Raw genomic sequence first — 14,470 nt, forward strand, 5'->3', positions numbered from 1 at the left:
TGGCCTGCTAAGTTCCTCCAGCATTTTGTGTTCAACTGAAAGAAACCAGCTTTAGTGGACAGTGCTCCCTTAGTACTGGAGTTGAGAGTCAGTGGAGTTGAGGTACGCAGGATTTCCAAGAGCTACTCAATCAGATTCAGAGCCAGGGGTCTGAGTGATGCAGCCTAAATAACTTGGCCCGATTTCCAGAGCCAAGGTCCTTACTTAACTTAGAGAGCACAGACCTGTCCACAATGCTGGCAGCTTTGATCTTGTCAAGGATGATGACGTGCTTGTTATGATGCATTCCACTGGACAGTGATATCCCCAGTGGGCAGCCCGGAGTTTTGGTGATCTCCACAAGCAAAGGACCAGAAGCATTGATCACGGAATCTGAAAGACAGAATAGCCACTGCTATAACCACAGGACTGCCCCTCTCCAGCCACCCACACCAGGACCACTACACTCAATAACAGTTACTTCCCTCAGGCAGTCAGACTGACCAACACCTCCACCCATTAACCCACCCCACCACCACTACTTACACATCACCTTGTGTCACGTTATGTACGTACAATCAGTCAATGTATACAACAGTTACTTGTACATTGTGGTCTACAGGATTGCTTTGTATTTATAATTCTTGTGTTTTATTGTGTCATATATGCTTAGTGTGGTTTTTTTTATGCTGCATCAGATCCAGGGTAACAATTATTTTGTTCTTCTTTACACTTGCGTGCTGAAAAATGACAACAAGTAATCTTGAATCTTGAACCTTCAACTCCATCCCAGTGCTGAAAATCAACACCAGTTCTGACAAAGAGTCCCATGCTTGAGGTGTCAGCTCTGCCTCTTCCCTCCACGGACACTGCCTGACATGCTAGGTTTTCCCAACGCTTTGGTTCCTAGTCAGTGCTCCCCATCTCACTGCTGAGGCACGATCTCCAACTTGTTCTTTTTTAAGTTTCATTTTTATTGTATTTTGAGATACAGCATAGTAACAGGCCCAATAAGCCCATGCCATCTAATTACACCCATGTGACCAATTAATTTACTCACCCGGATGTGGGAGGAAGCCAATTGGTCATGGGGAGGATTACAGACAGCGGTGGAATTGAATCCGGGTCACTGTAATAGTGTTACACTAACCGCTACCCCACCATGTCCTGTGTTTTATTACCCACTTCAATGAGGCCTTACACGTCCCTCCCAACTACTGATTCATGGGGTTTTCCTGAGCAATCTATTGCAAAATAATAAATTAATTTAATTCTCACGGCATCAGAGAATGATGGAGATACAGCAGTGAAACAGGCCCTTCAGCCCATTGAGTTCATGCTGACCATCCAGCACTCATTGACCCTAATATTACACTAACCTCATTGACATTCACCTCACATTCCTATCAAATCTCTTCAGAGTGAACCCAGATATGGAGCTCATAATCCATCCATTCAGCACAGTTAGATGGACAGCCAAAGGGTTATACACTATGGAATCAGCTCTTCAACCCAAGAATCCAAGCCAACTAACAGCACCTATTTAGAAGGTTAAAACAATATAGCACAGGAACAGGACCTTCAGCCCAAGATACCATATCTCTGCTGAACATAATGCCAAATTAAACAAATCTTATCTGCCTGCACATGATCTATGTCTCTCAATGCCCTGCATATTCTATAAGCCAGTGCTGAAGCTATATACAGTAATTCTACATTACCCCCATTTTATTCTCCCTATAGAAAGGAGACACAAGAGACTTCAGATGCCACAATCTGGAGCAACACACAAAGTATTGGAGGAACTCAGTGGGTTAGGCAACATCAACTGAAGACAATGGGCTGTCTGGTTTTGGGTCAAGACACTTTATATGGAAGGCTCTTCACATGGAAAGTTGGAGGTCTGACGTCTGTGAGCCCATGAGTCAACTGTACACTGGAAGACCAGAGGTAGTCTGCACTGGGACGTTGGAGGAGAGGAGGAGAATGTGGTGTGTGTGTGTGTGGGGGGGGGGGGGGGGGGCTGCTCCCAGTACATCCTAAAGTTGTGATGGTTAGTAAAACAAACAACATATTTCACTGTATGTTTCGATGTACCTGTGGTGAATAAATTAACTTGAATCTACAATACAAACTTCAAACAAAATGCAATGACTCAGCAGGTCAGGCATATTTATGGAGAGAAATGGATGGCTGACTTTTCAGGTTGAGACCATTCATCAGAAGGTCCCAGTGGCTACCTATTTCAATTCAACTTGTCATTCCTTGGTCTCTGGTACGGCCATGAGGAAGTGAAACTCAGGTAGAAGAGCAACACCTCATATTCTGACTGAGTAGCCTAAACTTGCTGGTATGAACAGGGCAAGTTTACTTTTTCCTGGAGTATGGGTCCCTGGAATGCACTGTCTGGGGCCATAGTGAAGTCAAATATGATAGAGGCATTTAAGAGGCTCAGAGATAGGCACATAAATATACAGAGAATGGAGAGATTTGGCCGTGTCATATCCAATATTCAAAGGAATTTGAGGATGTATATTGTATACATTTCTCTGACATCAAATGTACCTGTTGAAACATATAATGTGGTCATTTTCAAATGGATATTTTTAACAGTTTAAGAGGGAATAAGATCACCTATAAAGAAAGTCATCAGCCTGCATCTCTCTGGCTGTCTTGACTGTACAAAGAATGAAACTGAACTTTCCATTCCCAGTCAACTCAAAGTTTCCTCTCATGTTCATGGTTCAGTGGAAGCCCCTGTACCTCCAGCCCCTCAGAACTCCCATTGCATGCCAGAGTGGTTACTGAGAGAGTGGCACCATATTGAGGGTACCATCCTTCAAATGGGAAGGTCTAAAGGGTAAAATTCTAAAGGAATACGAGAACAAAAACATTTTACTTGGAGGATGCTCCCATTTTCAATAACCAAACTCCAAGGCTGTTCAGCTCTACAATAGAGAGAGTAGAGTAACCGAGTGATGAGGTTCAACAGGCCACTGATCTCCCCTTGTCCTTGCCTCCTCCTCTGTAACCTGTTTCCCTCACATCCTGGCTCACAATTGATCAGGCCAAGACTCCATGCTGAGTGGCTGGACAATCCTCCTGTTTTTTCAGGATTATACAATGTACAGCTCAGCCATTATTCGCCGCACAACCCTCAGTCAGGAGTCCCACCATGGGAATAATGTCATTCTCAACCTCTAAATGGGAAGAAGACACCCCTGCCAGTGAGGCTCCATGCTCCTTACCCATGACGTTGACATCGTACTCAATCTGGTAGACAGCTTCCTGACCACACTGTCGCAGGATGTTCATGGCCTCTCCGTGACTGACATTGTGAAGTGGAATCCCATCCACACTCAGTAATCTGTCCCCAACCTTCAGCGTCCCCTCCCTGCAAACATACAGAAGGAAATATTAATCTTTCTGCGCCGATTCCCTCTGTGTTCTCTAAGAGCACAAACTGGGGAGCGTTTGTACATTGGGCTTTACAATTACAGGACCCAGAGCTACCTTGGGATTAGTTAGGCATCAGCCTCTAACCCACACTGCTGACTCACTTGTGAGTTAGCCGTCTTGTCCATCATGGCAACACACACTTCAGCTGTTCAGCTCTCAAACCGTCACAACCAATCACCCATGACTCAAAATGACGGGCAGTAACGGCAGAACAACAATGGCCTGAAGACTGCTATGTATGTGTGGAGCTAGAACGACAGCAGTTGTATACGCGTTAACTCAATTAAATGTTCTAACCTTTATCTATAAGGGATGTAGGCTCAGTTGGTACTTTTAAACGCCAGCTCAAAAACAATTTATTTAACCTTGCTTTTAATTAACATCATTTTGTCTTTTATTTTTATGCTTGGACTTTATCCCACTATAACGCATTTTGAACTGCATCATCTACATGAAAAATACTCTATAAATAAGTTATTATTTCTGAGTCATGTCAGCCACGGCATACGCTGGGCAACTTTTAGCGTGGGAGCGATGAACCGAGAATGGTGAGATGAAAACGTTTGCGCTCAAAATTGAGCATAAGAAAGCGCCTTCTGCATATAGGAGGCCCAATCATTTCCCCGTGCAATAAACTAGCCGTATGCACACTCGCCATATTCTCACTATCAATTTGATACGGTTCAAAGACGTTCTGTTCAAAAGCAATAAGGAACATGTCCTGTTGGATTGGTTTATTATTTTCATATGCACTGAAATATAGTGAAGAAATTTTGCTTATGTGCCATCCCGTCTGATCATTCCATATGTAATCACATCGAGGTAGCAGAAAGCAGGATGAAGTGTTAGCGTTGTAGAGAAAGTGCAGTGCAGGTGAGAAATAAAGTGTAAAGTCATTCGGGAGATCAAGAACAAGAGAAAATCTGCAGATGCTGGAAATCAAAGTAATACACACAAAATGCTGGAGGAACGTAGTGGGCCAGGCTGTATCTATAGAAAAGAGTACGGTCAATGTTTTGGGCCAAGGCCCTTCATTTGGACTCATGATGAAGTGTCTTGGCTTGATACATCAACTGCTTACTTTATTCCATAGATGCTGCCTGGCCTGCTGGGTTCCTCCATTATTTTGTGTGCATTACTGGGAGATCAAGAGTTCATCTTCTCATGTAGGAGAGATTTATGAATGCTTTAATTTGGCTGTTTTCATCCCTAATACTTGGAGATCCATCAGGTTACCTGTCAGCTGGTCCACCAAGCCTCACATGGGTCACCACCAGAGCACGGGACTTGTTCCAGTCTTCATGGGCTCCACCTGCAAAGCAACACCCATTTCCTCATTTCTTCCCTCAGTGAGACAGTTTCCTTGTCTTGCATCAGCTGTCCTCTGCCAGCAGCACAGTTAACAGCCTCTGCAGGTAGACAGAAAGGCATCACCTCCAAAGCTCCTCATAAACCTATTCTATCCAGGAACAGTGGCATGAGGGATCACAGGTACTCATGGAAAGGGAAGGAATCTCAGGACACGCAACAGAGATTCCACCATTATGATAGAGAAAGGCTAGGTTGAGGCCAAGATGGAGTCAATCTAGAGAGGAGATTTCTATTAGTAGGACAGGCTAGTCTCAGAATAATGGGATTCACTTTAGAACTAAGATGAGGAGGAATTTTTACAGCTAGAGAGCAGTCAGTGAATGGAATTCATTGCCATATAAGACTATTGAGGTCAAGTCATTGGATATGTTTAAGGCAGAGATTGATAGGTTCTTCATTCATTAAAGGGTTTAAGAGCTACAGGGAGAAGGCAGAAGTAAGGGGTTGAAAGGATTGAATAGCAGACCAGACTTGTTTGGCTAAATGGCCTAATTTTTCTTCTATATCTTATGGTGTTATAGTGTAAAACAGCAAGCATAATCTGCTACCTCAAGATAATATAAGACTTTGAGTCTCTCCCATCATCTCTTTTGCAAAATAAGATTCTTATACAGGTCCTCTCCAGGTTACAAACTCCTGACTTGCAAACGGCCTGTGCACATAAATAGATGTTTGGGAGTCCAGTGTGACTGACTTGCTGTCTGCAGCTGGCATCTTCCGCCATGTGAGAACTCGGTTCTTTGTTCTGGTCACGAACAGTTCATAGCATCAGAACCTTGTCAGGACCTGTAGCAATATTTTAGTAACCACAAAGACTACCTTTGAACATCTAACATCAGCCATCATGCAATAGTTGCAAAGGAAAAAAAAATCACTCTTTCCAGTATTTACAAACTCTTTTGTGTCTCACAAGGAAGTTTTTTTTATCCTGCAACAGCTACATGGGGGAATTCTGTGGATTTACCTGCGGCATTGTACAAGGCTTCTTATGTTCTGCCTGGGTCAGCGAACAAAGCCATGGAGAGTTAAAGGGCATGGATTGGTCTCTGAATCTGAACACCTTGGACCCAAATTACTCATCAATGACAGGATAATTTTGGCTTTAGGGTTAGGAGGCTGTGGGGCCAAGTCCCTCACTAGCCATTTGGACAATAGTCCACTACTGAGATCCTGCTGCAATGTCATAATTCCTACCCCCTCAGGTGAGACATGAGGCACAGAATAAAAGGACAACCATTTAAACCTGAAATGAGGAAGAATTTCTTTAGCCAGAAGGTGGTGAATCTATGGGATTCATTGCCACAGCTAGCCGTGGAGGCCAAATCACTGGGTGTATTTAAGGCAGAGATTGATAAGTTCTTGATCAGTAAGGAGATTAAGGGTCAAGGGGAGAAGGTGGGGCAATGGGCTTGAAAAATATCAGGCAAGATTGAATGGCAGAACAGACTCAATGGGCTGAATGGCCTCTTATACGTGCCCAGACAATGCTTAATCACTACTACAAGAAGCTAGTGGGATCTTGCTTTGCAAAACACTGCATTTCTCATATCACAACAGCAAATGCACTGCTGAAGTAAGATATTGGCTGTAATATATTGATAGGTCCAGAGTACTGTCAAGATGCTGGTTAATAACTTTAAGTGCCACATCATAATGAAAACATTTTGTTCTGATCGCATGTCCTTACAACAGCCTCTTAGTGGAGAGTTCTTGTAAAATAAGCGGGTTGTATTCTAACCTGTAGTGAACAATGATTTACCATGCACTTGTAGATACCCAGACAGCTCGGACTAGATCATCACCAAACACAGGAGGAAGGAAAGGAAGAGGGAAAACATGGAGATAACAAAATGACGAACCCCTCATCACAAAGCCAAAGCTGTTGCCTTCTTTGTACAGTGAGATTTCGACAGTCTTTGGAATAATTCTTGAATTGTTTTCTGGAACTAGAACAAAAAATAAAATTTTGTTTAATACGCGCATTGAAGCAAGTGCCAAAATCTTCATCAAGCTGTTAAGGCTGTTCAACACCTCCACCCTTTAACTCACCCCCATCATCCCCCACGATCACGACCTCCACATGAGCCACTCCTTGCCAAGTCCCTCAGCACCCTTCATTCTCCCCCACGCACTGCCACTTCTCACTTACGCTGCGTACCTCATATCTACACCAACACAGTCACTGTCCTACTGTGCTTCCATGTGTCCTGCTGCTACCCAGGAGAGTTCCTCCTGTCGAGAGTCACTTTGTCGCTTTATCATTTCCTGTCAGAGTCACCCCATGTAGAGATACTCCTGCACCTAGTGTCACTTTGTGTGCTATACTACAATCAGACTATGTATATAAGCTGATCTTATGTCTATGTGGCCACTCAGACAGTTACTTTGACTTTTATGGGATTGCTTTTAGACTTCTAGACAGTATATTGTGCTTTTTTGGGTTCTGTTATTGTTTTCTTTATGCTTATTGTGTTTTTATGCTGCATCAGATCAGGAGTAACAATCATTTCACACTCTTGTACTGAAGAACAGCAATAAACAATCTTGAATCGAAGTCAGGAGCTACAGTACACATCCCAGTGGAGTGTTAATTGATCCTCAGTCAATGCCGATTATTGTAGCAAGTCACAGTGGTTTCCATACAGAACAGGGTGTGGATACTGGAGGCCTTTTCTTTAGAGACAGTACAGGCAGCTTCCTACTTATTTAACCCTAGCCTGATCATAGGACAATTTAAATTGACCAATTAACTGACTAACCACTATATCTTTAGAATGAAGGAGGAAACCGTAGCACCTAGAGGGAACCAACACGCTTACTGGAAGGATATACAAACTAATTAAAAGATGATATTGGAAATGAGCTGTGACATCACCAAGCTGTAGTAGCATCAAGCTAACCACTATACTATTGTGTCGCTGTACTCCTTCTCCTCTCCCCACCCTCTGCCTCTGCTTTTGCTGAATTCCTTGCGAGTCCTGATGAAGTGTCTCGGCCTGAAACATCAACTGTTTATCCTCCTCCATGGATGCTGTCTGACCTGCTGAGCTCATCCAGCATTTTGTGTTTGTTAACTAGAGCAACACAAAATGTACTGGAAGAACTCATCGAATCAGGCAGTATCTGTGGAAGAAAATGGACATTTGATGTTTCAGGATGACACCTTGCTTTAGTCCAGATAAAGGGTCTTGACCTGAAATGTTGACTGTCCACTTCCCTCCACAGATGCTGCCTCATCTACAGTGTTTTGGATGTTACGTTTCCCCTACCTGAGTATCAGAAAGGAATAAAATAGCCAAGGCCCTCAGTTAATTGTGTTAATGAATGCTCAGTGACTCAGATTGCAAGTGCACGTGATAAAGTGCAAGGCAAACTGAAAAGTCTTAAGGTGGATAAGTCACCTGGACCAGATGGACTACATCCCAGAGACCTGAGAGAAGTTGCTGAAGAAATAATGGATGCATTGGTTATGATCTTTCAAAAATCACTTGATTCTGGGATGGTCCCAGGGGACTGGAAGATTGCAAAAGTCACTCCACTCTTTAAGAAGGGAGGAAGGCAAAAGAAAGGAAATTATAGGCAGATTAGCCTAACGTCAGTGGTTGGGAAAGTGTTGGAGGCCATTACTAAGGATGAGATTTCGGGGTACTTGGAAGTTAATGATAAAACAAGTCAAAGTCAGCGTGGCTGTTATGGTTCTTTCAGGAAGTTACAAGCAGGGTGGACAAAGGTGAGGCAGTGGATGTCATTTACTTAGATTTTCAGAAGGCATTTGATAAGGTGCCTGACGTGAAGCTGCTTAACAAGATAAAATCCTATGGTGTTACAGGAAAGATACTGGCATGGATAGAGGAATGCCTGACAGGCAGGAGGCAATGAGTGGGAATAAAGGAGGCCTTATCTGGTTGGCTGCCGGTGACTAGTTGTGTTCCTCAGGGATCAGTATTGGGACTGCTACTTTTCACATTGTTTGTCAATGATTTGGATAATGGAATTGATGGCTTTGTGGCAAAGATTGAGGATGACACAAAGATAGGTGGAGGGGTAGGTAGTGCTGAGGAAGCAATGCAATTGTAACAGGACTTAGACAAATTGGAAGAATGGGCAGAAGTAGTGGCAGATGGAATACAGTGTTGGGAAATGTATGATAATGCGTTTTGGTAAAAGGAAAATAGTGCAGACTATTATCTAAATGGGGAGAAGATTCAAACATCAGAGGTGCAAAGAGACTTAGGAGTCCTTGTGCAAGACCTCCAGAAGGTTAATTCACAGGTTGAGTCTATAGTAAAGAAGGCAAATGCAATGTTGGCATTTATTTCAAGGGGAATAGAATATAAAAACAAGGAGATAATCCCAAAGCTTCATAAGACACTAGTCTGGCTGTGCTTGGAGTATTATGAACAGTTTTGGGCCCCTTATCTCAGAAAAGATGTATTGTCATTGGAGAGAGTCACAAGTTCACAAGGATGATTCTGGGAATGTAGGGTTTAACATATGAGGAGCATCTGGTAGCTATGGGCTTGTATTCATTGGAATTTAGAAGAATGCATGGGGATCTCATTGAAACCTACTAGATGTTGAGAGGACTAGATAAGGTGTATGTGGATGGGATGTTTCCTCTGGTGGGGGTATCCAGAACTAGAGGCCACAGCCTCAAAACTGAGGGGCAACCTTTTAGAACAGAAGTAAAGAGGAACTGTTTTATCCAAAGAGTGGTGAATCTGCAGAATGCTCTGCCACAGAATATGGTGGAGGCCAAGTCCATGGGTATATTTAAAGCAGAAGTTGATAGATTCCTGATTGGTTAGGGCATCAAGGGATATGGTGAGAGGGCAGGTGTATGGAGTTGAATGGGACCTGGGATCAGACATGATGAAATGGTGGAGAAGATTTGATGGACTGAATGGCCTAATTATGCTCCTCTCTTATGGTCATATAAAGTTAAGACCAGGCCAGACTGGCTATTGCAGATAAAATAATCCCCACCAATGAGTTCATCTACAAGAGGCAATGTCTTATGAAAATGACATCCATCAGGAACATATCATCCAGGTTATGCCCTCTTCTCGATGCTGCCATCAGATAAGAGGAGTATGAAGACCCACACCTTAAGGTTGAACAACAGCTTCTTCCCAACCACCATCAGGTTCTTGAACTGACCTGGAAAACCATTAGACTGACTCTGACTGTATTTCTCTTTCTTCTCTCACTCTCTCTCTCTCTCTCTCTCTCTCTCTCTCTCTCTTTCTCTCTCTCTCACTGCCCCCCCCCCCGCCCCCCAAGTTGTATTAATGTCATTGTTACTGGAGATTCTGTAGATGCTGGAAATCCAGAGAAACACACACAAAATACTGGAGGAACTCAGCAGGTCTAGCAGCATCTATGGAAGGGAATAAAGGGTTGATAATTTGGGCCGATACCCTTCACCATCCGACTGAAGGGTCTTTGCCCGAAACATCAACTCTTTATTTCTCTCTGTGGATGTTGCCTCCCTTGCTGAGTTCCTGCAGCATTTTGTGTGTGCTACTAGTGTCATTGTGTTATTCTGTTGTTGAGTTATGTGGAATTCTGTTAATTTAAGTTGATATAATTTCGGTTTGTCATGTTTGTAATGTACTGCTGTTCAAAGAGCTAATTTTCAAGCATGTGGATCCAGTATACATAAGACTATGATATTAAAATATAACCGGAAGCTGCTTGGCAACCCACGGTCGTGGCTGAGAACATTAAGTGTGATGGACCAGAGGTTGGTCAACACTCAAGGAACGAAGTCCAGCTTTTCCAAGGAAGTTGAAAGAAGAGAGAGTTATGGCATTGTACCTGAACTCACTGCAGTTTAGAAAACTGAGGAGGGATCACATTAAAACCCTTCGAATATTGAGAGGCTGAGATACAGTAGACATGGAAAAGATTTTTCCAATAGTGGGGGAGTCCAGGACCAGAAGACCCGGCCTCAGAATAGAAGGACGTCCCTTTAGAACAAAGATGAAGAGGAATTTATTTAGCCAGAGGTAAGTGAATCTGTGGAATTCATTGCCACAAACAGTTGTGGAGGACAGGTCATTGGATACATTTAAAGCAGAAGTTGATCAGCTCTTGATTAGTAAGGGTATGAAAGGTTATGGGTAGAAGGAAGAAGAGTGGGGTTGAGAGGGATAAGAAATCAGCCATGATGGAATGGCAGAGAAGTCTCAATGGGATGAATGGCCTAATTTTGCTCCCATGTCATATATCATGAAAATGGACCCTTCGGTCACCAGGTTCAGTCTGACCATCAAGTCTTACTGTTTCACATAAACACACACCTCACATTTTATGTTAACCAGTCTTCTCTAGTGGCCATGCCTCTTGAGAACTTGTGTTAATATTATTTTGAAACTCTACGTGCTGCATCGTAACTATATTTTCTGTGTGTGGCTATATGTATTCTGTTTTGCATTTTGGTCCCAGAGGAATGATGTTTATATGTTTATTGTTGAATGACAATAAACTTGAATTTGAACTTGAACTTGAAGTGTTCTCTCCACACTCCCATCAGCTAACTGACAGGTTCAAAATGCTAAGGCCAATTTGAAGCAGCCATTTTCCTACGAACCCATATCTTTGGAATGTGGGAGGAAAGCAGAGCACCTCCGAGAAACACGACAGTCGTATGGAAAACATGCAAACTCCACACAGTCAACACCAGAACTCAGGACTGAACCAGGGGTCCCTCAGCTTGTGAATTAGCAGCTCTGCTAATGGTGTCACTCTGCTGCTCTGTATTACATAATGTTGCAAGAAAGGTCACTCTGTTCAAACTGTCCAATTTAGTTTTGACTATGATGTGAAAAATAGCCCCAATCTCTTCTGCCTACTTCGCTCTCTTCAGTCCCTTCCCTTTCAATCCATATCTGCCCAGTCTAATTTGGAAAGCTGACAGCCACGAAATTTGTTTCAAGGCAAAGCAATAAACACACTATACAGCCACGATTGTACATTGTACTTCACACACTAAATTTCCTTCCAATGATCATTGAATCAAAGCGTAAACGCACAGCTGCTGATATTGATCAATTACTTCACAGACATTATTTCTGGTTTGACCACTTATCCAGGAAATGAACTACACAACCACAAAGCTCCGATAGTGGTGCCCTCCTCTTCTCTCTATTCCAAGTCCCTTCCTTCGACCTTGCATCAATAATCTCTCTTCTGAGGCCCCTTAACAACTAGCAACAGGCTGCTTTTATCTACTTAGCCGATCGATAATTCCTTCACTTGCAGCATCCTAGGACCTACAGTGATCCAGTGTAAAAAGACCCCATTTTTAAAAATAATTTCTTCATGTTTATGTTCTTTTCTACCAGGAAGTATCCTACTGAATTCAAAATGCTGTAAAGATAAAACTCTGTACCAAGTTCAAACCTTTCTCCTTTATTATGTAATGAATAATTAAGAACTGTGAATCCAATCCTTCCCGTAAATCAAGAACTGTCCAAGCCTTTCATGCATGGCTCAGACTTGTGTTACACTTTCAGTAACCACTCAGTGGCCACTTTATTAGGTACACCTGTTATCTGCTTGTTAATGCAAATATCTAATCAGCCAATCATGTGGCAGAACTCAATGTATAAAAGCATGTAGGCATGGTCAAGAGGTTCTGTTGTTGTTCAGACCAAACATCAGAGTGGGGAGGAAGTATGGTCTTTGACTTTGACAGTGGAATGATTGTTGTCAGTTGGGGTGGTTTGAGGATCTCAGAAACTGCTAATCTCGGAGAATCTTTACTTACAGCAGTCTCTAGAGTTCACAAAGAATGGTGCGAGAAACGCAAAAAAACACTCAGCGGGCAGCAGTTCTGTGAGTGAAAGCAGGTCAAAGATGATCAGAAGAGGATGGCTAGAGTGGTTCAAGCTGACAGGAAGGAGATAGTGACTCAAATAACCACGTATTACAACGGTGGTACAGAGAGGAGCATCTCTGCACACAAATCACATCAAACATTGAAATAGATGGGCTACAGCAGGAGGTACCTAATAAAGTGGTCACTGAGAGTATGACAGTAGATTCTAACTCAGATGTGATTCCTGACCAGGAAATGATGACATTGACCTCACAGGACTTCAGCTGCAATGCCCCATTTACAGACTGCTCAGTACAATCCTCACTGATTTAATTTGATATGATGAAAAATGAAAAAAATCATAAATTAAAATTAAATGAAACACAATTTTTACAAGAAAGAGCAAGAACACTATTAGAGCAAAAGAAGTCAATTATAGTGTGAAGTCGTTTCGATGTACATGATTTGATGTTTTGATGCAAATATGACAAAAAAGTCAATTTTAGTGCAAAGTAGTTTCGATGTTTCGATGCGAATGTGACAAATAAAGCTAACGCTAAGCTAAGCAAAGTATGACCCATGGGCATTATTCTGTACAAAGCAATCCTCAGTTTTCTGCAAGGCAGCTGAGAACGGGCTGAAGATTTCTGCTTTTCAAAACTCCTTAGCTCAGAAAAATTGACTTCCTGATCTCTGAAAGAATCTCTGCTCCTTTAGATATTTGTACATAAGGCCATAAAGCCATAAAATATAGGAGCAGAATTATTCCAATTGGCCCATTGAGTCTGCTCCACCATTTCATCAGGGCTGATCCATTTTCCCTCTCAGCCCCAGCCTTCTCCCTACATCCCTCCTTGCCCTGACTAATCAAGATTCTATCAACCTCTGCCTTAAATATACCCAATGACATGAGCCTCAGGTCATTGCTAAAGTCATAAAGTTAAGTTGAGTTGATCTTTAAAGTTGAGTTGATCTTTAAGAAGAGAGAGAGGCAAAAGAAAGACAATTACAGGCCAGTTAGCCTGACTTCAGTGGTTGAGAAGATGTTAGGGTCCATTATTAAGGATGAGGCTTCCGGATACTTGGAGGTGCGTGATAAAGTAGGCCAAAATCAGCATAGTTTCATTAAGGGGGAATCTTGTCTGACAAATCTGTTGGAGTTCTTTGAGGAAATAACAGGTATGATCGACAAAGGACAGACAGTGGATATTGTTTACTTGGATTTTCAAAAGGCCTTTGATAAGGTGCTGCACTTGAGGCTTCTTAACAAGATAAGAGCCTATGATATTACAGGAAAGATTCGGGCATGAATAGGCGATTGGCTGACTGGCAAGAGGCTAAGAGTGGGAATAAAAGGGGCCTATTGTAGTTGACTGCTGGTGACTAGCGGTGCTTTGGAGGGGCCAGTATTGGGATCACTTCTTTTCGTGTTCTACGTCAACAATTTGGATGACAGAATTGATGAGTTTGTGGCCAAGTTTGTGGTTGATACAAAGATAGGTGGAGGGGCAGGTAGTGTTGAGGACCAGGGAGTCTGCAGAAGGACTTGGACAGATTGGGAAGTTAAGTGGGTTGTAAAGAAGGCAAATGCATGGTTAACTTTCCATTTGAGAGGTCTGGAATATAAGAGCAAGGATGTAATGCTGAGGCTTTATAAGGCATCAGTCGGACCGCACTTGGAGTATTGTGAGCAGTTCTGGTCCTCTTATCTTAGAAAAGATGTGCTGGCATTGGAGATGGTCCAGAGGAGGTTCACAAGACTGATGTATGAGGAGTATTTGATGGCTCTGGGTCTGTACTTGCTGGAGTTTAGAAGAACGTGGGGGGATCTCATTG

At 42.7% G+C, this 14,470-nt stretch overlaps 1 protein-coding gene across 1 annotated transcript in view; it reads right to left on the reverse strand.

Annotated features, from left to right (window-relative positions):
- grip2b (glutamate receptor interacting protein 2b) overlaps positions 1-14,470 on the reverse strand; it is a 188,816-nt gene that overhangs the window by 111,676 nt on the left and 62,670 nt on the right. The window contains exons 7-10 of the mRNA XM_063068462.1: positions 6,669-6,755; positions 4,675-4,750; positions 3,228-3,373; positions 225-372 (exon numbers count right to left, since the gene is read on the reverse strand). Of these exons, the coding sequence (XP_062924532.1) occupies positions 225-372; positions 3,228-3,373; positions 4,675-4,750; positions 6,669-6,755 (457 nt within the window). The remainder of the gene's footprint in view (positions 1-224; positions 373-3,227; positions 3,374-4,674; positions 4,751-6,668; positions 6,756-14,470) is intronic.

The sequence above is a fragment of the Mobula hypostoma genome, chromosome 15 (genome assembly GCF_963921235.1).
Source record: "Mobula hypostoma chromosome 15, sMobHyp1.1, whole genome shotgun sequence".
In the NCBI taxonomy this organism is placed as follows: Eukaryota; Metazoa; Chordata; class Chondrichthyes; order Myliobatiformes; family Myliobatidae; genus Mobula; species Mobula hypostoma.